General features: G+C 41.4%; 1 protein-coding gene across 1 annotated transcript in view; it reads left to right on the top strand.

Moving 5' to 3' along the window:
- The window catches only part of ATXN7L3 (ataxin 7 like 3), a gene marked incomplete in the record, with an annotated part of 1421578 nt that overhangs the window by 242837 nt on the left and 1153685 nt on the right, over window positions 1-25056 (top strand). The window contains 1 exon segment of the mRNA XM_044055168.1: window positions 9463-9566. Within this exon segment, the coding sequence (XP_043911103.1) occupies window positions 9463-9566 (104 nt within the window).

Below are 25056 nucleotides of genomic sequence, written 5' to 3'. Positions count from 1 at the left end.
CAGGGTCTCTAAGGCAAACCCAACATTCATGCCAAAGGTGGTTTCCAATGTGGCTCTTAACCAAACCATTAATTTGCCAACTTTCTATCCAAATCCCCAGAATAAAGGGGAGAGACTTCTGCATGCTTTGGACATACACAGACAGCTACGATTCTACTTGGACAAAACAAAAGCTTTCAGAAAAACTGAGCAACTGTTTGTAGCCTATGCTGCAGGATCACAAGGAAAGACAATCTCAAAGCAGACAATTTCAAAATGGATAGGACACTGTATTCGCTTCTGTTATGCACAACATGGCAAATCAGTACCTAAGGGCATTAGGCCACATTCTACCAGAGCAGCAGCCACTTCAGCAGCCTTTCTCAGAGGAGTACCAACCAAAGACATTATAGAAGCTGCAACCTGGAGTTCAGTGCACACTTTCACAAGCACTACCACTTACCTCTCTACTCTAAATCCAGAGCAGGCTTTGCCACTGCAGTTCTGCAGGGCCTGGTAGCCTCTCCTAATCCTATTTAGGCCCAGCCACCCAACCTCAGCTTTGGGATTCAACCCAAGTGTAATGACTGCAACAGTGAAACACGAACATAGTACAGTTGTGTACCTACCGTAAATGTAGATGTTCGAGTGTATTCACTGTTGCAGTCCAGGTTACGCACCAACCCCCTTTTCATTGCTGGGACTTTTCTGTACTTCTCAACTCTATACAACCTATGTGGTGTATTGCTTGTAGATGAAGGAAATGTTTATTTTAGTACATGTATGCTTTTTGGCATAATTTTTTCAGCCTTCCTATCTGGGGGCACCTGACATCTGGGGCAAGAAAAACTGAAGAAAATGGCGTCTGTTGCATCTTTTTATACTCCTGGAGCGCTGACGTCAGGGAAGAGGTGACCGCAACCAACGCCGGACCTAGACTTTGGAACTCTGGCAGACTGCGGGTAGCCTGCCAGCAGGATAACCCAAGTGTAATGACTGCAACAGTGAATACACTCGAATGTCTACGTTTATGGTAGGTACACAACTGTACTTTCTTCAGATAATATCCAGAGGTTACTCTGTTCCTTTTGTTGCCCCTCCAAATATTACAAAACACCTCCTGGATGTTCCACCCGCTCACAGGGAGGCTGCAGCTCTAGAGGTTTCAAAGCTGCTTCTCAAACGAGCCATCGAACAGGTCCCTCCCCCCCCCCCCGATCAGTCTGGATTAGGCGTCTGCTCAAGGTTCTTTTTGGTGCCAAAAAAGACGGGGGACCTCAGACCCATTCTAGACCTGTCAACATTAAACCTGTCTGTAGCCAAACAGAAATTCCGGATGGTCACCCTGCAGTCCATTCTACCTTATCTCCGAGAGTGTGACTGGATGCACTCGTTAGACCTTCAGGATGCTTACTACCACATCAAAATACACAGAAGCTCCAGGAGGTTTCTTTACTTCCGGCTGGAAGCCAGTCATTTTCATTTCAGAGCCCTACCCTTTGGTCTCAGCACAGCCCCCAGGGTGTTCACCAAGGTAATGGCAGTTTTAGCGGCTCACCTGAGGCTTCAGGGTATTAAGGTGTTTCCATACCTGGATGACTGGCTCTTCGCTGTGTCCAACAAGCATCACTTTTGTCTGGCCCGAGATTATTTCATTCGGTTAGCAGATCTACTGGGAATTACAGTTAATGTTCACAAATCCCATTTGCAACCAGTACAAGTTCTAGACTTCATTGGGGCACGGTTAGACACTTTGCAGATGAAGGTATTCTTAACTCAAGACAGGATTCTACATCTCAGGGGCCACATAGCTCAGATAGCGAATTCCAAGTCTTCAAAGGCGAGCGAGGTTCTCTGGGCTCTGGGCTCTGGGCTCCATGGCTGCCACCATATCTGTTCTCCCTTATACGTGCCTTCACATGCGGGTTCTTCAATGGACTCTGGCTGTTCAATGGTCTTGGCTAGACCTGTCCATGGAATTTCTGATCAAGATCAGTCACATCTGCAGGACATCTCTTACCTTAGATATCAAAAGGACGCCCCTTTGCGTCACCTCCAGTCCAAACCACAGTGACCACGGATGCCTCCCAACTCGGGTGGGGGGGGCACTGTTCGGGAAGGACAATCCAAGGCACATGGTCCCAGGCAGAGACCAATTTGCATATAAATGTTCTAGAGATGAGGGCAGTGCTTTTAGCGTTGGAAGCCTTTCACACAGTCCTCCCTCTTGGATTGATTGCAATTCAGTCAGACAAACATGTCTGTTGTCTGGTATATCAACAAGCAGGGGGGAACCAGATCTTACCCTCTGTGTCGCGAGGCCATGAGTGTGTGGGAATGGGCGATTTCCACCGGTCGGTTTCTGATAGCAACGCACATCCCGGGGTGCTCCAACATTTTAGCGGACAGATTGAGTCGGGCCATTTTGATGCCTTACGAGTGGTCTCTGAAACAGTCAGTAGCGGAGGAGATCTTCCTTGTATGGGGTCAGCCTTGCTGCAATCTCTTCGCATCTCCTTCCAACGCGAAGTGCAGCGAGTTCTTCGCTCTGATTCCCTCACCAGGGGAAGTCCCCAGAGACGCTCTAGTCCATGCTTGGCCCCCCGGGCTTCTGTATGCTTATCCACCTTTACCACTCATTCCGAAGTTTCTTCAGAAAGCTTGCAGACTACAGTGCAAAGTGATCCTCATTGTCCCATTCTGGCCTCATCGGGTTTGGTTCCCATTTTTTTGGTCTCATCTCTTAGCACCCCCGTGGATTCTGGATTCCTGCCCAGATGTAATTTCCCATTTGTCGGGGACACGTCCGCCCAATCTGGGCAGCCTCAAGCTAACAGCTTGGGTTGTTCCAGTTCCATTAATTGCCAGGACTTCCATTCTTTCATCCCTGGTAAAATCCATTCTGGTGGCCTCTCTTAAAGGCTCCACTAGGAAACTTTATTGCAGTAAATTTAAACGCTTTTCCATTTGGGCCTCAGAGTAAAATAGATCCCCTTACAGCCCTTGTTCCAGCGGTGTTGGACTTCCTGTCTGGTATCTTTCTGCAAGGAGCTAGTTCCTCCACAGTGAAAGTACAATTGGCAGCCATTTCCAGTTTTCACGTTGGTGAAGACAACATGGCCTTAGCCTCCTCTAGGCTGTGTAAGGCTTTTCTTAAAGGTACTTTTCTGTTACGGCCTCCTGTCAAAGGATTCTGTGCCTCCTTGGGACCTTACTTTTGTTTTACAGGCATTGATGGCTCCTCCTTTTGAACCAGCAGCTTCGGTGGACTTGAAATTTTGTCCTGGAAGACAGCTTTCCTATTCGCCATCACATCAGCTAGGAGAGTTTCTGAGCTTCAAGCTCTGTCTGCTGTGCCTCCGTAATTGGTCTTCCATAAGGATAGGGTCTCCCTCCGTACTAACCCTTCCTTCTTTCCTAAAGTGGCATCTGAAGCAAACATAAACCAGTCCATTAATCTGCCCATTTTCTTTCCCAACTTCCAAAATAAAGGTGAATACAAACTCCATTTGTTAGATGTTCATAGACAACTTCGTTTTTCTCTTCATAAAACAAAGTCTTTACGCAAGCCTGACCAATTGTTTCCTTTTCCAAAGCTTTTATGGGAAAAATTATTTCTAAAGTTTCTTTAGCCAGATGGATCACTCTTTGCATTTCACATGCCTAAAAAGCAAAAGGTGCATCTCCTCCTGATATAGTTAAGGCTCACTCTACCAGGTCCATGGCGACTTCTGCTGTTTTTTGGTGTAGGGTGCCTTTGGACGATATTTGTGTAGCAGCGACATGGGCCAATTCACATACCTTCATTTCCCATTACAAATTGGATCTGATTCGAGGGGTAGAGCATCCTTTGGCTCTGCGGTACTCAGAAATATCCTTCCATAAGGGCCTCCCAGGATCAGAGTAGCTGAGGACTCTGTCCCACAGGTTGCAGATAAAATGAAGTTAACTACTTCAGATAAAGAAGTTATGTACTCACCATAACGTTCCATCTGAGTAGTTGTACTTCATTTTTCTGCAACATTCCCTCCCTCCGTCCCCTGGACCTTATCCTATTTTCAGGGTTGGTTTATTGGGTTGAGTTGCATATATATTTTTAGTTGCAGCAAACTCGATTTGAAGGAAGATGGGAGATGGTAGGGCATTATGGGTAAGGGGAGGAGCTCTGAGCTTGGAGCAGATGCTAGAAAAAAGTTGCCGGCTGGGATCCGATACGGATCCGTATACCCACAGGTTGCAGAAAAATGAAGTATAACTACTCAGATGGAACGTTATGGTGAGTACATAGCTTCTTGATCTTGAGAGGACATCCTAATGGCTGCCCTATCACTTGTGTTGTTCTGTCAGTGAGCCTGTTCTCCAATAGGGATTTTTTTTCTCAGAACAATATGTGGAGCCTGCCTCTATTCATGCTGACATCTTCTCTAGATTCCAAGTCTTCAGTATGGAAAACCCTCTTGGTATTTTTGACTTGTACCTGGAGGTTTTTTGAACTGCAAGCGTAGTCTACCCTTCATATGTAGTTTTCCACTAGGAAAGGGTTTCTTTGGAGACCAACCAACCATTTATGTTTAAGGCCATTTGGAGCATGTTTAACATGTTTAATCAGATTGCGCATGCTGTGTTTTGCATGAAATATGTTGACCAGTAATTCCTGCTGAAATCTATGGATGTCTACAAGCAGCTGCTGAAGCTGTGAATAGTTTTAAAGATTTTAGGAAAGATATGCAGTTGGTTTTTTACCTCCCAGAAGCTGGGGTAAAGGTAACTAAGCTTTATCTGGCTTGTTTAAGTTGCATTTGCATTGTTTCCTAGGAGTTATAGTATGGAGATACCAGAATTGTCTAAAGCTTATTCCATCAGGGCCGTCTCTTTCAGTAGCCTTTTTCCGTAAGGTAACCTTTCATAATATCTGTGTAGATGTATCTTGGTCCATACCAGACACTCTAAGCTGGATACTCTCTCTGGGTCTTTGTCTTCATTTGGTGCTAAGGAGCCACTCGGGAATGTTAACTGGGGACTTTGCCCTAAGTATTGATGAGTAGTGAATTCTGCTTAGGTATTTAGAAAAGCTAAATAACCTGGGAATTCACTCTTCATTAGCCATGCTCAGTTTCTGTTTGTGGCTTCATATGCCCTTTGTTTAGTAATTTAGCTTGGTCAGAACTGGACAGTGGTAGGAAATCCATGGAGGGGGAAGAGATGCAGATGTTGGCTGGGAAAGCTGTATCCATTGTTGTATGCCAGATCCTGAAGGTTAATGAAAAATCAAGTTCGTTGAGTAAATATGAGGTTATGTTCAATACATTAATGTTAGTTATTTGTACTTTCTGCCCTTGCTTCCTGACAGACGTCCATCCCTGCCTTGAATATCTGGCCCATTTGTTGCTTATTATCTGGGTGAGGGTTAGCAGAGACGAGAATAATTAAAGTGGCCATCAGCGGTCTTCTGAGATTTTTATCCTTATTCCCAATATACGTATGCAGGTAAGCTACTTTAATGTGGCTGTGAAATAGGTTAAGTGCAGTGTACAGGGATAGTTCTCCCACTTTCTTGAGAGTGTTCTCCCACTTTCTTGAGAGTGTGCCGAGCAAGCAGTTCTAGCTCCTTCCATAAGGCATCAAAGACCATCCTCCTCAATTACCTGGGATGATCATGCTTGGGTAGGTGATCCCCATAAGCATACTTGTCCACTCCTTACATTTGCTCTAACCCTCCTTTGATTCCTCCAGTGCCTGGGCTGCTAATCGAACTCTGGTCACTTGGGTTGTCGGGGGTCCTTTATGACATGGACCAGGGTCAATTTACGTATGTTTATAGGGGGCAGACCCTCCTGCACCATTTAAATATACTAATGTCACAGTCACATTCTGAAAAAGACAACATTAAAAGTAAAACTTCTGTCTTTCTACTATATTTACCACACTTCACTGCTGTAATAAGTGAAGTAACCGACATGTTAAACATGCTTCAGAATGACTTTTCTAGTTAGATTCTACCACTGTTCTATCTAGTCAAAAGCCTCATCCTAAACTGTACTAAAAAACTGCAAAAAAAGTATTTATTACTTGTGGTTTTGATCAGCTTGTTTGACTGTGGTTGCAGTCCATTGATTAGCACTTGACAACAGCATTTTGCTTGATATTTTATTTTGAATTATGGTAGGGGCATATATAACTTTTGTTGTTTATATGTAGTTACATTAGTGAAGTTTCTAATTCATAATTGAACTGCACTACTAAGTGACCTGATTATCTGTATTCGCAGTCTGTCTGCTACATTCCCATCCTTTGTCTACCACATTTGCCCAGAACAGTTCAGTTTAGTCATTGAAGTTGTTTTGAGTCCGTGTTGAGGCTGCTGCGATAGTTCTGTTTTGCCATCTTTAGGTGATCCTGATGAGTCTGCACTCCCCTTGGATTGTTAAACCTAACATGGTCACTTGAACATGTCATGAGTTGATGTAACTTTGCATTCAGTACCTTTTATTTTTATGTAAATATTTTCTCATTTGTGTCCTTTAGTCTTGTGATTTGCTGTTATTGCAAGATTTATTAGAATTGATTTGGCACTTTAGGTTTGTAGATTCTCCATTATTGCCTGGTGGTATGAAATTGAAATCTGTTCAGTCTGTAATTTGCTGTTTTGTTCATTAGAGCTTTAGAGTTGTAACAGGTGCTTTTGGAAATGTCCATTTGTAGATATTCAAGTTGTAGTTTGTTTATAAAGTGTCAAGTGTGGTTTATAATTTTATGGAAGGTAAATGCACATATGAGCATCCAAAATAATTTATGAAACTGATTAATTGTATCCTAATGCATAAATATACTTAATGTCATATGCTCTTTGTAGAGAAGCCAGCTCTTATGGTGATATTTGAAACATGGTCACTATACTGTTTGGCTTTGGGCTTTCTCTGCTGCCTTCTGTTGTAGAGGGTGTGTTTGGAGGATTAAACTGTTGGATGCAAGCTTGTCTTTTTTTTTTCTGGGTGTATGGATTGGGGTTTTGTGTAGTTAGGTAATCCAGTCCTGGAGATTAAGTATGGATATTGAGGCGATAGGGACATACTGCAGTTTAGCATGTGGTTCCACACAAACTGTAGTACATTTGTCTAAGATTGGTAAATAAGAGTAAGGTCTAATAAGGCTTTCTCCTAGAAGAATTATAAAGTATGAGTATGTTCTTGGTTGGTATGTGTTCGGAGCCAAAATGTAGTTCTCCTTTCTGTACTGTGTGTGTTTTAAATGTTAGGAACTGAATTTCCAGACATTCAGTGCTTCTGTATTCTGCCAGAGCTGCTACATTATAAACTCATTTTTAGTTGTCCCTTTAGCCTCTGTTTGTTACAGAAGCTTTTTTGGATGTTTTTCCCACTTTAAACTAAAAGGGGAGGTTTTATGTACACTAGTTATATAGTTGTCTTTAGCAAATGTGTAAGCTTTTGTTGTGTTTCTCATTGGGGGATGGGACTACATATGTAATTGTGACGTGTATTAAATTTCATTTAGCTGTCATGAGTATTCAAGCATGTGCCTGTTTATTTGAAAACAATTTGGTAGACCACTGGACATGGTATTTGAGCTTATTCTGGTGGTCTGTGGTTTGTTTGATTAGCTTTTAAGTAATTGCCGACATTTGTGTACATTCTGCACCTGCCATGCTGCCCATTCATCTTTACATGATTCTACACCTAAGACAAAAGTGAATTCTTGAACTTGCAACTGCATGGAAGGATTTGGAGGAGTCAGTTTTCCAGCAGTGCATTTTTCTGGGATGGTGTGCATACATAGGTTTTTCTTTGCTTTTTTTCCCCCCGTGTTTGACCTTTAATATCAATAAGTAAGCTGTACTTGTAGTACTGTTTCCTTTCATGTTCTAGATGTCTCTGTTGTATCCCCTTTATGAATTCTTTGCTGTCACTCCAAGTCATAGACAAATGACAGATGGACAAAACGTCTTGAGTACTTGTATGTCATAATACCATCTTAAGGAAGGCGTGTATGAAGAGGAAGTTTACTTTATTCCAAAATTGCGGACATCTTTCTGGGGTTATCCTTTGAACTTTGATGTAACAACATAAAGCATTCATTATATCTGTATTTCCACTGTGCTGCAGTGCCCCCATTCGCTGAAGAAGTGGTTGAAACAATACCAATACCAGAATGTTGAGAGAGATGTGCTTGAGACCCTGCTACAGTGAGAAAATTGGCTTTTCTCATTTTCTGTGATGTGCAGTGGCATCTTATAAAGAAAATGCTTAATTTCTGTTTTAAAGTATTGCTAGTATAGAGGAGCATCACTTTCTTAGTGAGTTTATATAGACCAGGTATCATTCCAACTGACAAAGTCTCATGTCTTCTGCTTAGCTGACTGGCTTTTTCTTTATTCTTGTACACCTCATTTTTGAGCTTATTTTGGATACTTGCGAGTTATTTGAAGTCTGAGGATTTCATCTGGAAATATTTTTTTTGACTAAGATACTTTTTTTTTACATTTTGAAATGCCTGTTGCTATTTTTCCTTTCTGTGCTTCATAAGTGAACTTTTGACAGTGAGTAGAAGTTTCTTCTTGAACTGCCATTGTGCTGTCTTCTAACAGGCTAGTTTCCAGACTAAATGAAACATCCTCTGAATGTTGAGGACTGTAATTCAGCAGAATTTAAATTTTAAGTAGTTAAGTAGTTACTTGCTTTGCCTTATCTTGGAGTCACTTACCCAGTCAGGCATATTTCTGTCAGGATGTTAGCTCATTTCTTGTGCCATTGCACAGGTTTAGCACATGTTGGGTGTAGCTCTGCAGTTAGCCCTAAAGCTTACAACTGTGCCTGATGGTCACTAAATACTGTGTGCATACTTGTATGTACTATGCCTTACAAGTTTGTTCCAAGATTCTGGGCTGGACTGCCTTGTTTAGGCTTCAGCAGGAGTGATGTTTTTTTTACTCCTTCAGCCAAACTAATGAACTTTCTTGGCTTGGTACTATGATTCCTATTAGTGTGAGTAAATGACATTAAGTTTCCTAAAAGGTAATACTTGTTATTTCATGATCATCTAGGAGTATCTTCACCATTTATTTGCATGTCAGTGCATTATGTCCATGGCTTTCCCCCATTCAGGTTTTGATCCGTCTGTTAGTGCAGTTTGTGCTTCCAGATATGATGAAAGCTCTCTATGCCTGTTAGGGTCATGCACAAGATGGTTAGGTACAAGTACTTAAGTAAGCTTGATGCCACAGACTAATGTTTCAGTGCACAGCTTGCCTTAATTCCAGCCTTGCTTTAAAAAAAAAAACAAACAAAAAAAAAAAACAAAATAATAAAAAAAATACTAACACACCTATAGGGTCTTGGTGCTTTTGGCACAGAGTTTAGTGTGAATAAATGGTGAAGATATTCCTAGGACATCCAGAATTGTGGTAAGTACATAATTTTCATTTCTAGTTCAGTTGTGCTGATTCTGGTTCTTTGTGCTTATGAACAGGATTGCCAGCAATAACAACAACAACACGAACAAATCTGAAAGCGACCAGGAAGACAACGATGACCTTAACGACAATGATTGGTCCTACAGATCAGAAAAGAAAGGTGATGTGCGCATTTGTGCCTGGTTCTGAGGAGAATGTACTCTTCCAGTGGTGAGGCTTTGGCTGGGCCAAACTCAGAGGATGTACTTCTCTGTTAGGGAAAGAAATCTATTGTAAACCCAGTAGGAAATGCTTCACTTCGGCACAGACATCACATAATGACTTCTGTCAGTATTCGCCATGGACAGATGTTAAGGTTTTGTAATATGAGATTATGGAGAAACGCTGCCCGATTTCAGTAGTACGACAGTATCAGCTGATACTGCAGAACTGAGGACAGTTCTTAACTCTGCTTTTCCCATTAAGTCCCCTGCTTATGTGGTCAGTAATAATTTTTGTGTAAGATCAGAGTCTAGCATCTAGAGAAATGCTAGTAGTTTATTTTAACAGATTAATTTTCATATATTTATCCTTCAGTGCCCTGTAGAGGTGAAATCTTTACGAAAGTAGCCCCCCCCCAAAAGTTGTTGGTCACATTAGGATAGGATATCTCCTGTTAATGTCTTTCTCAGCTAATGACTGAATTAAGTTTCATCTGTGCCAGAGGTTGATAACCTGGTCATGCTGTTAATTTGAATTTGCAAAGAAACAAGTCTATAGCCAGATTGCATCGAGCTGCCTGGCAGGTGACTCACGTTTATAGGGGAAAAATGTTGACTGGTATTTCTGGATTTGTCATTGAGTCATGTTCCATGGCACCCAAAAAAGTGAAAGCTTGCAGCCAGCTAACTTGTGTCTATTGGTACCATTGGGAGTCAGAACTTACTGTTACTTTTCAAGGATGTTTCTCCAGTGACACCACTTATTTACTATCTGCAGCTTGCCAATATAATAGTGGTGCTTCATCCTTAATTTACAGCACCAAATGTACTGTAACTGAAGCGTAGTGATGTTACACCAGCTGTAGCTTTCACTGGTGTGTTAGTTGACCTTTGCAGGTGTGCTTTTCCCAGATGAAGCTTTATTAATTTTGTAGATGCAATGTCGTAGACATAGCTTCACATGTATGCTTCCCTTGCTGTATAACTCATCCTGATAGCATCTTGGCTGTTGCTCTTGCCTTTTGTGAGTGTGCACCGTCCCTTGACAAGTTCTTTGCCCTTTAAAGGCTGCTTCAGCAGTAGGCTGACTGTCTTCAACAACACTACTATCATTGGGAGTATGCTTTTGTTTTCTGCAGTTATACTAATAAGAGACTGTTTGCCAGGTTAGAGCCACCTTGTGTTGTTAAGACCATTGTCTCCTTTGTAATGTCTTCCCTTGTAGACCTATTTATTGTCTCTTAAATTGGCATGCCAGACTGGTGGCAGCCTCGTAGTAATTTATATTCGGTAGTTCAGAATTTGAGATTCAGGGGTGAGCTGGTGCATCAAGCCTGTGATGGGCTGGGGACACTTTTTCATTGAGATACTTTTAAATAAGTTTGTTGATCTAAAGAAAGAGGGATGAGTACATGTTGACATGCTGATGAGGTGTCAAGACTGAGAGTATGTTAACTGTGTGTGTGTGTGAGACGTTGTGGAAATAGTTATCCAGGTAGTGTAAAACGTGTGCGTCTGTAATTGTGTTTGTTCATTTAACACTGGAAAGTAATTTTAAAGTTTTTGTTAAAGCTATGAAGAGAAAACGTTTTGATGTCCAAGGTGTGATGAATTTGCCCCCTTTTCCCCAGCAAGTCAACTTTTTTTTTTACACTGTCTTTTCTCTAATGTTATTACATTAAAACTAACCATACATTAGTCTTGGTTTTCTGAGTCTGCTAGTCTGGTACTTTGTATTTGATTAGTTTCAAGAGGCATCTGTCAAAATTATATGGTAGAGTTTACGAAAACTGTACACTTTTCAGTGTTTTATTTGTTTAAGATTTGGGAATAAACATCTGATGGTATGTTTCCCATATCCCGCCTTCATTCTTGCTGTTTCGGGTTCGGAGCCGATCCTTGGCTTCATCTCGGCCGTATACTATAGCTCGAGAGCTTTTACTGGCTCGAGGCTAGTTCCTATCCCAGCATGCCTAGCGGTAGTTACCCAAATTTCATTTGCCGCTTGTGGCGTCGAGGTTGCGGATACTGGCTCAGGCTAAGTGTTCTTTCTATTATTATATTTTTCAACAAATAATTCCAGTTTAGCTTAGTTGTTTTGTTATCTGTAGTTGTCCTTAGCATTTATATCTTTCCCTATCCCGTCTGAGTGACTTGTTTGTTGTGTAAATTAACTGTTTTCTCTCTGTCGGGCCTTTCCCCTCCTTCAAACCCGTTTAAATTAGAGGGTTCTTCTTCCCCTTTTTGCCTTTCCTGTAACTGTTAAGGAGTTGCCGTTTGAGTTAGAGGCTTTCCTTAGGTGGGAGTTCGCTGTTTAACTTAGAGGCTCTCCCCCCTTCTTTTTTCCCTGTCTGTTTATATTTAAAAAAAAAAATATATATATATATATATATATATATATATATATATATATATATATATATATATATTGTTTGTCTTATTGCCAATAGTTTTTGCTCTTTGTTTACCTATATAGAGTATAAGCTTCATCAGTTGGATGTTCATAGACTGTTATGTTTCTATTTACACAGGACCAAGGAATTTAGAAAATCTGATCAATTGTTTATATCCTTTGCGGACAATAAAAGAGGTTGTGTGGTCTCAAAGGTGGCTTTATCAGAGTGGCTTTCAGACACTATTAAACATGTCTACGAGTTCTGTAAACAAACACTTCCAGGAAAAATTGAAGGGCACTCTACAAGGGCCTTGTCTGTCTCTGTTGCCTTTCAGGCCAGATTGCCTTTGGATTCGATCTGTGCAGCAGCTATATGGGCTAATCCTCATACCTTTATCACTCATTCCAAAGTAGATGTGGCCTCCCGGAACAGGGTATCCTTTGGTTCCACAGTCCTGAAAAGTTTTTTCCAGTGAGCCATCCAAGAATCAGGTGCTGGGGACGCTGTCCCAAACAGCAAGAACGAAGGTGAGATATGGACAACATAACATAAAGAAGTTGTGTACTCACCATAACGTTCCTTGTTTGTTGTCCTTGATCTCGTCTTCCTTCTTGCGTCCCTCCCTCCTTCCTGGTGTATCGAGAGGAATCCCTTATTTTATTGGCTGTACTGGCTGGGTTTCCTTTATGCCATTCCTTGTGGTCAGTCTCAGTTTGCTACTATTACCGTGTGGAGGGATCACACTTTAATATGCAGGTGTCATCAAATATGTAAAGTAGAGTGTATATCCTCTTTTGTATTGTCTAGTGTTGGGTTATCACAAACAAGATCTGGGTAATTACTGCCGGACATACTGGGATAGGGGGATAGCCTCGAGCCAGTAAAAGCTCTCAAGCTATAGTATACGGCCCAAACAGCAAGAACAAAGGCGAGATCAAGGACAATAAACCTAGAACGTTATGGTGAGTACATAACTCCTTTTTTTGTATTATAGTTTGTAATACAGGACCAGCTTTCCTATCAGAGTCTTCTCCAAGTTTTCCTTTTTGTCTAGAAGTTCCGAGCTAGGCTAACTTGAAACAACATTTTTTTCCCAGTTTTGCCGAACAGTTTGGGGTTGTTTGGGGTCATTTTCCAGGTGCAGTTTTCCATGTATGATGTATGCAAAGCTGTCATTTCTTTGTAATCTGAGTACCTTTGAACTTGTGTAACAACTGCAAACCACCAGCCTATTATTTGCTGACCTTTTTGTTTCTGTTATGATGGAGTCAGTTACAGGAGGCAGACTTTTTGGAAACCTTTATTGTAGGTCGTACTATGTTCTAGATTCCATTTCCGTCTACAACAGCCTGGCTTGCTTGAAATTCCCTAGCAACTAGCCCTGTGACATGAACTTACACTTGTTTGTGTTAACTGTCTAGATATGGTGGACAGATATGCTGCCTGGTGGTTGCACACATCTCAGCCCTTGTTTGCTGTTAACTTGCCTGTCCTGAGCCTCAATATTGAAGCTGGTTGGGCTGCGTCCCGCACCCTGCCATTACAGTGAACCTGGTATCATCCACTCATTGCACCTTTTCTGGCTGGCTCCTACAGTACTTGGGTCACTAATCTTTCGTAGAGTCTCTGGGGTAGTGTCCGGGTTTTATCCCTGTACACTGCAGAACAAGACTACCTTCTCAGACTTCTCACACAAGTTATTGCTTGTGGTACTCTTCCAGTGTGACAGAAACTTGCCAACTATTATAGTTTGGCTTACTTGGATTTGCATTTTCCTGTTATCAAAATGAAGCACTGTAAACCTTTTTCCTGAGATCACTGTTGAGAAAAGGCCCTTGTGATCCATCCAGCTTCCTGATAAAAATAAACTGCCAAAATCAACATTTTGAAAAGTCGCTAACAAATTTGTTGAGAGCTGCCGTGCTGAAATTTTTAATTTACAGGGATGTTGTTTCTTTGTGGGTTCTCTGTTCTTGAAATATGAATGGCACAGTCCAGCTGTAATGCTTCCTGTCCAGAAACTTACCGTGGGAGTACTATGATTTTATTGCCTTTGGAAATTTTTTTTCTTCTGTGATATTGTGCATCAGTAATTCCTAAACATTTAAGATGCCTAAATAGTAGAGTAAGCTGGAATGGTCAAATAATTTTAGTTGTGCCAGATGCCCAATCCCCCCCCCCCCCAATCCTCTTTAGTGAGGTATGAAGCTGATATGGTAACAGCTCACACTTAACTGAACTGGCAGTCCTTCTAGGAATCCTCTACCCAGTTTCATACTCCTAAGCAACTCCCCCCCCCCCCCCAGCTGAAACTGATTGTATAAATAGATTTTATTAAGAGTATCTGACATCTTTCAGCATTCTTAACTTCTCTTTAGCTGCTTTGTGTACTGAAGTTGTACATTTCCTTTTTAAATAGGAATTGCCATCATGGGGTTATCTGTCTGGATTTTGCGTACAGTAAAAAGGCATTCTGATGAAATAGTTAATGTAGATAAAATGTTTATACTTTGCCATTACTACAGCATCTCAGCAGATAAAGGTAATATTGGCTGATGTGCACTTTCCCTTGACAAGTACAAAGAGAAGTGTTTTGTGTTTTTGGGAAGCAGAGGTATAATAGCTTGTAAGTGGAGATGATTAGGAGCACCACTGGTAAATGTTTTTTTTTTTTTTTTTTCTTCTGCACTTTGTGCCATGATATGTAGGGCAAGTTGCAGGTTTAAGAGTATTAGAATGGGTACTGTCCTTAAAGTACAAAAACAATACTGTGTTTTCTGTACCGCACATTGTGTATAGTAAAGAGCGACTTCAAACTCATACTGCTGGAAGAGCTGAATCATTTGCAGGTTTTTGCAGAAAGTGGTAAGAGGCAAAGTCATAGTGATTTTCATTGCACCATGATGGCCTTTGCAAATTTGGTCTCCCCTGTTAAGGCATCATCTCAAGGAGTTCACATGGATTCTAGATCCATTGGTTTCTGTTTTAAGAACATCATGTCAAAAAGCTCCCATGGCTTCTAGAGCCAAACGAGGATCCTGTATTTCATCCCACCAGGCAGCCTCACTCAGATCTTCTCAATCTCAAGTTAACTGTGTTATTTTCAAATATCAATCAAACCTTACATCTCCGTCTTTTTCCCTAATTTTTCCAACAAGCTAAAACAATGAGTAAAAAGGTCACACACAAAAAACAATTGGTTAAAAAAAAAAATCAAGAAAAATCTAGCAAAGCTAGACTTTCCAGTGTGTGATTCCTTAAACCTCTTGTATAAGAGGTGACATGGGATATATGCAAATTAACTTTTAAGGACATCAGGTGTTTTAGCTAAGTGGCAATTCTGAATGTCCATGACTTTTTCTTTTAAGTCTATTTATGGACAGATTCAGGCCAATAAATGTTAGCCAAATATTCCACTTATGCTGTGCTGATGACGCCATAATAAGGCAGAAATATGCATGTCCACAGCTGGTGGGGTTTGGCTTTATTGGCCTGTATTTGTCCATAAATAGGCTTAAAAGAAGAAGTCATGGACATTCAGAATTGCCATTTAGCTGAAACAATGTCCCTAAAGGGTAATTTGCATGTATCCCATGTCGCCTCTAATGCAAGAAGTTTAAGGAATCACACAGTGGAAAGTCTAGCTTTGCTAGATTTTCCTTTTTAATTTTTCCAACAAAGGAAAGTACAGTCTACACTTATTAGATACACATAAGCAATTACGTTTTTACCTTTACAGAACAAAGGACATCAGAAAATCCGACCAACTGTTTATTGCCTTTTTTACACTCTCTTTAGGTAATCCGGTAGCTAAGGTTACAATGGCTAAATGGCTTAAGGACTTGTTTCACCTTTGTTTACAACAAAAAGGGACTTCACCTACCACGTCCTGTGAAAGCTCATTCAACGAGAGCTGTAGCAGCTTCTGCAGTTTTTCATGCCAGTGCTTCCTTAGATGATATTTGTGCAGCAGCTACATGGACATCTTCTCATACCTTTATTACTCATTATGTACTGGACCAGGTCTCTAGAGGATGTACATCATTTGACTCGATGGTGCTCAAGAATGTTCTTCCCATAAGACCTCCCAAGATTCAGGTAGCTAGGGACACTGTCAAGGATTCTGTGAAGATTGACAACATCAGGTAAAGAAGTTGCATCTTGCCACAACATTCCATCTGTATTGTCAGTCTTCAATAATGCTTGACATTCCCTCCTTCCCCCGCCTTAGAACTCTTGATGGACCAAATATTCCCAAAGACTGGCTTCATAATAGGGAACAGATATGGTCTGTTATCTATTACTTCTTGTCTGTCAGTATTATAGGCAAACGATCTGAGGTATTTTGGTGAGGAGCATTATGGGTAGAGCCTAGCTGGAGAGTTTTTGGAATGCGGGAGCTGGAATAACGACAGTCTGTTCTGAGGCTCAGAACAAAGCCCACAGTCAAGGATTAGTTGAGATCACCAACACAGATGGAACGTTATGGTAGGACGTAATGTCTTTTTAATTTTATGACTGGGTAACACTAGCTACGGACGTTGGGCTAAAATGACTAACAGTATTCCTGGATTTAATCAAGGCTTTTTACTCTCTGCCCCATGAAACCATATATAATTGTTTGGTTATGCATTGCTATAACAACTGCCTAATAAGGACCTTAACAGGATGTAGTCTGTCTGAAGTATTCAGCGGTTATACATCTAAACCTGCACTACTTCATTGTGGCATTCCATATGGGTCGGAACTTAGCCCAGTGCTATTTAATCTGGTCTTTGCTAATGGTTCTAAAAATTTTAAGTCATGCCAGTGAAGTAAATATGCAGGTGACTGTAACATTGGATTTATTTCTAGTAAAGTGGACTTTGACATAATTACCTATTTTGGCATACAAAACACTAAAGAATAAAGAGCTGTGGGTGTCATTTAAATTTGGAATTATTCAAATAAAATAAAACGCAGACATAACGTGAAATATATAGTCAAAGTTTAAGACAAACATGCGAATGGAATGTATTTTTATGTATTGCAATTGTTTGGAATAAATTACTTTTACCTATCCACCAGGTAGAACCCTTATACAGTTTTAGAAAAACATGGATAAATGGGTAAATAAGTGTTTATAGTCCTTTATTTATGGAGTCATTCCTAGAGTGCCTGGGGCTAAAATGTATGATACATATGTTTGAAATAAACTTGGATATTGTGCCATTCTTAACTGGAAAAATTGTGAGCTTGTTTGAGACATCTACATAACGGTGCTTTTAGTGCCTGGTTTAAAGCCTTCTGATGAGGCACTGCCTCCAAATTTCCATTTTGTGGCTAATTTTAGGCTCATTCAGCATAAGATTATTCTGCCTCTGCATCTTCAATAATTCCCTCTTCCATCTTTCTCGAATGCTGTTTGTTTTGGCCCTGTGAAAGTATGTCCATGTTAACACCATATGCTTTGTCTACTGTATTAGCTCTCTGAAATGCTTCAGGTCAGTTGCTGATGATATACCTAATGGATGTGTTTCTTCCATAAACAAATTAAAAGTACACGGCTTGGAGCTTACCTTTTCAAGTCTTGCTTGCCAAAAATTGCTGACTTGCATCAAGCACAGTATTTATCTTTTGACGTGAAGGGCAGTACTGTTGTGTGAAACCATTAATTCTCTGTAGCTTTAAGTCTGGTGGATCTATATAAAAATGAGTCCTCTGGCTTCACTATGCCAGTTCTGTTAATCCTTTTGTGTAGGTTGTGTTTCTGAACTGCACTCATTTTCTTCATGTGATTGTAAATATTTCTGTATCTTTTCCATAAAACCTACTGGAATTTTCATTGGAGCACACATTACAGTCTTCATTGTAGTGTTGTAAACAGCCCAGGCCAGCAAGTATTCAGACTTGAGTAAATAATCAGACTGACCATCTTGTCCAGATACTGTGGTGAATGCTTTCAATCATGTCACATTTCTGACCGGTGTCGATGGGTAGATGGAGCATTTGTAGTGTTAGCTCTATATAATAGATTTTATTTTTGTGTAAACTAGAAACAGATGAGTCACTCTTGTCAGAAATATGTTATGGTGCAGAGAATCTTGTTCATAGGTAGGTACTAGGCTATCAGCCCAAGGGCCTATATAAGCTTAGCCAGCAAGGTTCCATAGCTTACGCCACTCAGTTATTTTCCTGTGCCACTGTCAAGCAGAGACACAGAAGTGATCCCCAGGGTGTATTTCCTATTTCCCATCCACTCATCAAGATTTTTCTTGAAGAGTGCTAATGAGGAGCTTTGTTTGATATAGATAGGTAGTTTGTTCCAGAGTATAGGAAGTCTCTGGGACAGGAATCTATCCCTCCAGCGTGTCCTGTTTATTGTGGTGACAAGGTTTAGGTCCCTAGAGCGTGTAGCTCGGAGAGATTGGGATTTCTTTAGGTGTAGCATGTACAACAGCTCTGGGTTTGACATAGCTTTATATGTTAGGCAGAGATCACCTCATAGTAGGTGATGTGCTACGGAGTAAAGCTGGAGTTTTTTGAGGTGGTCAGTGTAGGACATTTGTTTGAGGCCAGTAATCCTCTTTGTGAGGTACTTCTGTGGCCTTTCCAGCTGCTGCAGATGTCTTGTGAGGTACATTCCAAAAGGGGCGTTGTACTCTCTAATGGGTCTAATGAGTGACTAGTAGAGGGGAACAATGACCTCTCTTTTTCCTGGATGAGAACCCTTTTATGATGAGGTGTGCCACGTAGAACTTCCTGACTACTGTGGCGATGTGACTATCAAAGGAGCGACTACTGTCCACCTGGGTCCCAAGGTCTCTTATCACGCATTCAGTGTTGAGTAGATTGCTGCCTATGTGGTTGTTCATGGATGCAGAGTTTTTACCAAAGGGGATGACACTGTACTTTTTGGCATTGAGCTTGAGGCCATTGCTCTGACACCAGGCACGTGTCTCAGTGAGGCCCTTCTGTAGGATGTCCACGTCATTTGGGGACTTGACTATGGCTCCTAGTTTGCAGTCATCTGCGAACTTAGTTAGCCAGAGACCTTCTGTGTTAGCCTGTACTTCAGAGAAGTAGATAGCAAACAGAAGAGGTCCCAGGACGGAACCCTGTGGTACTCCACTTGTCACTGCTTTGAGGTCAGATTTGGAGTCTGCAAGTTTTACAGTATGGGTTCTGTCAGTGAGCCAGTTGGCAACCCATCTTGTGACGTAGGGATTTATACCTAGTTTAGTGAGTTTAGCTATAATTTCAGAATGGGGGATGGTGTTGAAAGCCTTGGCGAGGTCAAGATCGGCTGTGTGAACCCACCTTACCCTCATCCACGGCTTTGGTGACTGCCTCAAAGAAGTCGATCAGGTTCAGGAGGCATGATCTGCCTTTCACAAACCCGAACTGGGTGGAATCCATAGTTTGGAGCAATGTCTTTGAGTTCCATGATGATACGTTCCATGGCCTTGCAGACCAGGCTCGTCAGGCTAATAGGTTGATAATTCTGGGGATCAGTGGTGGCTCCCCCTTTGTGGAATGGGATAACTGTTGCTGTGTGCCATTCAGTGGGCACAAAGCCTGATGCGAGGCTATTATTGAACATGGTGCTTACGTGGAGAGCCAGTTCATTCTGAAGTTCGTGTAAAACGCAGCCTGGGATGTTGTCTGGATCCATGGATGCTGTGTTTTTGGCTTTAGAGAGTGCAGCTTTTACCTGTGTAGTTGTGATTACAGGGACTCTGCATTCTTCCTGTATAGAGATTGGCCCTTTAGGGGGTGAGAGGGGGGTAAAGTTAGCACTGAACCTATCTGCCAGGATGTTGGCAATGTCAGTTGGTTATGTAATTTTCGTGCCTTTGTGCTGTAACTCAGAGCAGATCTGGGTGTTGCCATCTAGATTCTTGACATAGCTATAGAATGCTTTGTGGTTGTCCTTGGATTTAGTGGCGATTTTGTTTTCGTAGCTAGCTTTGGAGGATCTTATAAGGGATCTCAGCTTCTTACTGAGGCTGACCAGGGAGCTCCTCCACTCATGGGATTTTACTCTATTTTGCAACAGTTTCTTCCTTCTGTTGTACAGTTTGTTTATGGCAGGGGACCACCAGATTGGCTTCCTTTTTTTGGAGAATAGTGTCTTGGTTCGGTTTGGGATAGCACGATCCATGCACTTGTGTAAGTGCGTAAAGACTGCACTTGTGTAGGATTCAGCAGTTGCAACTGTATTGTCCATCTGCAGGTGTTTTATGAAGACTGTGGAACTGTCCATCTGTAAAGTTTATAGAACCTGTGAAAAAGGTATTTTGCTAGTGCAGAATCAACTTTATAGTTAAGGGTGCATGCGTTTGTGTGTGTGTGTGTGTATATATGTATATATATATATATATATATATAGATATATATATATATATATATATATATATATATATATATATATATATATATATATGTATATGTATATATATATATATATATATATATATATGTGTGTGTGTGGGCAGGCAGTGGTGCAGCGGTTAACGTCTCACAGCAAGATGTTCTCCAGTTCGATTCTCTGCTGGGGATGCCTTCTGTGCTGAGTCTGCATGTCCTTCCTACATTTGTGTGGGTTTCCTCCAGGTACTCTGTTTCCTCCCACATTCCAAAGACTTGCATCTGGAGCATTTCTCCCAAGGCCTCTGCTGAAAATTGGCTCTGTTCTAGTCAGACTTTCCTGGTCAACAAATGTTAAATAAATAAAATAAAGAATTAATACAATCATGAAAAATGAGCTATTTTGTGCGCATAATTTGTATTGTGTGCACAGGGTGTGAGTAGCATGCAAGATAATACAGAAGTGTCAGGGTAACTGGAAAATGAGCTAACAGTCTGGGAGGAAAGCTCAAGTTTGGAGCAGTATGTAGGATAGAATGTCTTCGTAAATAGTGCAACATTACACAGTCATGTTGATTCCATTCCCCTGCTGCAGGGATGATGGATTTGGGGGTGGTTGCTTAGGGATAAATACTGTTTGGTATAGATTGCTGATTAGAGTAGGGCTTTCTGGGTGGACTAGTTAAGATATATTCAGTTCATTTCTAAGCAGTAAGTGTGAAAAGATGACACAAATAAAGAAAGACGCTCCAGCAGTCAACCCTCTCTAATGGATTTTCTGATTATTTCCTGCAGTTAAAATTAAACATCCTTTTTAGCAAAATTCTGCATGTAGGAGGATGTCTGTACTCTTGTACTCACGTTCTGTGGTATAATTTGCCTGTTGTATAAGTTACAGAGCATGCTAGTTTTTTGACTTCTCAGACAGTGCTGTTATAGGTAGGTGATGTATGGTTGCATACCTGATCATAAAGATCCCTTTGGCCATTACATTATCAGTCAAGACCTGTATTATTTGCATTGCAGTACTGACGGGGACTGTTACACATTAAACTAGCTACCCTCTCATTGAACAGGTTAGAAGTTGTTGGCCTACTTTTAAAGAGTTTAAGCCTAAGCAGGCTTCTGCGATCCCATCATCTTTGGTTGAAGTGTGTGATGTTAGACCCTTCATTAGGAGGCATGTCCTAAAGGTCTTGTACTGCTCTTTCTCTGGATGATTAGTGAAGGCTGTTGGTAAATTAGCCTAATCTGGGGTTTGGTCTTGAGCCACCCTGTCATGAATTTAAAGTACTTCAGGCACGTTGGCTCAGACCCAGGTAAAGGAGGGATCATGTTGTTATCCCATGCTGTAGTTTCTCCTAGTACTTACTCAGCAAGCACAAGTTTGATAGGAGCTTGTTTTGGGTGACACCATTAGGGAGTTTGGCTTGAAGTCCATGTGAGGCCTGGTACAAGCTTCTCTTCTTGCATTGTCCTTGACTAGCACATTATTTAGCATTTGTCCCTCTGTGTGAGTTAATGCTCCATGATGGTGGTCATGGGGCGCACACACTTCATCTTCAAGACCTCTTTTACTGACAAATTTGCTTCTTCTTTGTCACTGTTGGATGGCCTATTTGGTATGAGGAACTGGTTAGATTTGCTTTGATTTTTTTTTCTCTATGGATGAAGGCTGATGAACCTTGGCATTGCCCTGTACTTGGAGCCTAACATTAGGTATTCCATCAAAGCAGCCTTGAAACACCAGTCTGCGGTATAAAATGTCTAATGCTGTTTACAGGCAACTAGCAGTCATCTTGTATCATCTTTGGAGTAAGCTAGCATTGACGTAGTTGGACTTTTGCAGTGTTTAAATGTTTTCTCCAGTGTTTTCCAGGTAATTAAGTAGATTGATGACTTGCTCCATTTCATATCTTGGTGACTTCAGCTAATATTTCTGGTGCATGCAGTTCCAGATGGTCACCTTTCAGGAAATTGTGCCAGTGCTTCCCCAAGGCTATTGGAAGGTGTTGCTGAACACTGATGCCTTTTGACACTGTCAGCATTTGGAGTCTACACATGAGACCTCTGATTCATTTTACATAGGCATTGTTTCTAGTACAAGTGGTGCCATTTGAGGCTTCCTCACTGTCTTATGTTTTTGTTAGTATGTTTGCTGCTGTGTCTGAAGCCTTGCAAGGGAAAGGTCTCTCTGCATCACTTTTGTGGATAAATGGCTCCTAATTACTGTATCCAGGAATGCAGTAAAGGTGTCCCCCACCCCCTTTGGTGGCCTGTGGATGTAATCTCTACTGATGACTAAATGGGAATAGATTGTTATCCTAGCTGAAAGTCATTTGGTGGGATGTAATTGGATTTTTTTCTTTGATTCTTTTCCTGCCATTGCAGGTGTGTTAGGAATCCCTGATGATTACCTGAAAATATAGAGCAGGTCCAGTGTTGGACTGTGCTGGAACTTCTAGGCTTTGATCTTAACTGTGCCATTTCTTCATCTGATGTTTCATGTGTTTCTGTGAACTGTGAGGTGCCATTAGCTTCAAGAGCCGCCTGGAGTTTGTGGACTTGTTGGTGTCGGGCCCTTGCTGTGGTGCGTTAGAACAGTATATGGGCCAATTTCTGGTGAGTCTTTCCATGCTATAGCCAAACCAGGTCCATATTTTGACAGATGCATTGCTGGGTTGGTAAAATACCTAGGCTGTATTTCATTGAAGAAAGTTTGTTTTCCCCTGGAGAATATATCCCCAGTTAAACACTAATAATACTCCTGTCACTAAAGGCCTTGAAGAAATTTCTGCTTCTGTGGTGCATCATCTGGTTAGAAATGTTATCTGTGATGTTAATACTTTAAAGGAGGAGGTGCAAAATTGCATCCTGTCTACAGAAAAACAATACTAGTTTGGCATTGGTCTGTTGGTAAAAGCATTCTCTCATTTCACTACCTCAGGAAGTAGTAGATGCTCTTAGATGAGTGTTCAGCTTGGTGTGGGTGTTTCAAATGTAAAGCCGTGTCTAGTCAGGGTTTTCCAGATGTGTGGTACATTGTCGGTTGGCTCCTAATCACAGAAGTGAGATAAAAAAAACTGGGTTTCGGAAAAATAAACATTTAAATTCTGAGAATGTGAAGTAAATGAATTTTGAAACCCACTGTGCACTAGTATATCATTTTTGTGTAGGGGGATACTTATTGCGAACCCACAACCTTATAAATTGTATATATTACAAGTTCAGTCTGCAGTGGAGTAGGATGAATGCTTGCAGCTACTGTAGCCTCAGACTTGAGTACTCTGTCTCTCGCATTTACTGATGTTCTCCGTGTTTCACTGTTGCAGTCATTACATTTGGGTTATCTGCTTGCAGGTAGCCCTCAGTTGGCCTGATTAACAAAGTCTTGGGTCCTGCGTCGGTTGCTGTCTCTTCTTACATGACGTCAGGTCGTCAGGGGTATAAAACATGCAGCCGACGTCATTACATCAGTCTTTCTTGCCGTGCAGTGTCCGAAGCAGAAGCAGTTCGCAAGTGCTGGTTGGCCGACTCCTGAAATTTTCATTTTCGAGTTTCAGAACCAAAGTCTTCCACTAAAAGCTAAGTACCCCATTGGGGAGACTTTTTCTTGTTCTAAACCGATGTCAGTAAAAGTAAATAATTGCTTTTTTTGTGGAAAGCAAATACCTCGTAAAGATTTTCATTCATACTGTATTCCATGCCTAGGCCTTGACCACGACATACCTCGCTGTGTGCCTTATTTAAACCACGAACTATCCGTCTGTATATTTGTGCTTCTAAATTTTTTGGTGCTCTGTTCAATTATCCTGATATGTCTTCGGTAAGCCATCCGACTACCGACATTCTGAAGAAAAGCAAAGATAGACAGAGACAGGCCACCCAATTTTCCGATACTCAGTGAGGCGCTTTCGCAGCCCCTGATACCCGCTACTTCAGATTCGCAGGCCTCTACTGAGACCCATTTGGAGTCCGGTATGCCGCGAGATGCTTCAACTGTGGAACCTGTGGATATCTCTACCTTGGATGGGTCCGGAGCCATTGTGCAGGCACCGGCTTCTGAGGGTGTATTCAGGCCTACTGACTTGCATATTAAACCGGCGCCATCTTCTTCTTCAAGGCCTAAAACTGGAACCATGCCTAGAAATGGCTGCTCACCCCCATTCTCCTGTGCCAGCTCGTACAGGCACCTGCATTACTAATTCAGCTCAATTTACTTATGAGATAGTCAGATCTGTCCAATGACAGTAGTGGTCTCTTAATATTTTTGACTTCCTTCATAAGTGACCAGTTCTGAAGACTTTGCAGCATGCTTCAGTCCATGACAACGCCTGTAAATATTTTTCTGTCTGTGGATCCTTGCACATTGTCAGTTCATGATTGGCTTTAGAAGTTGAGCTTCATTAAGTTATATTTTCATGAGCAACAGTCTGTCATCCTTGGTTAAACAGGGCTATGCAGACACTTTGCTTTTGGTTTCCTGGGTGCCTTTGTATCTGCTGGTTTTGGAAACATCAGGACAGTGCCAGTGGGGGAGGTAGCAGTTCGATTCAGTAGCATCCTCTCAGGTGAGTCTAATTCTACAGGTATGTGCATTGGGTCCAGGATGCTAACTGCATTTAACCCACTTTACTGTAGCATTTGGAAAACAAGAGGGCTGATTTCATTTGAGCTTTGTTATAAATTTAAATTTGGCTGTTTG

Source organism: Protopterus annectens, chromosome 13.part0 (assembly GCF_019279795.1).
Source record: "Protopterus annectens isolate FY-2018-M chromosome 13.part0, PAN1.0, whole genome shotgun sequence".
NCBI lineage: Eukaryota > Metazoa > Chordata > Ceratodontiformes > Protopteridae > Protopterus > Protopterus annectens.
This window is presented reverse-complemented; position numbering and strand designations above follow the sequence as displayed.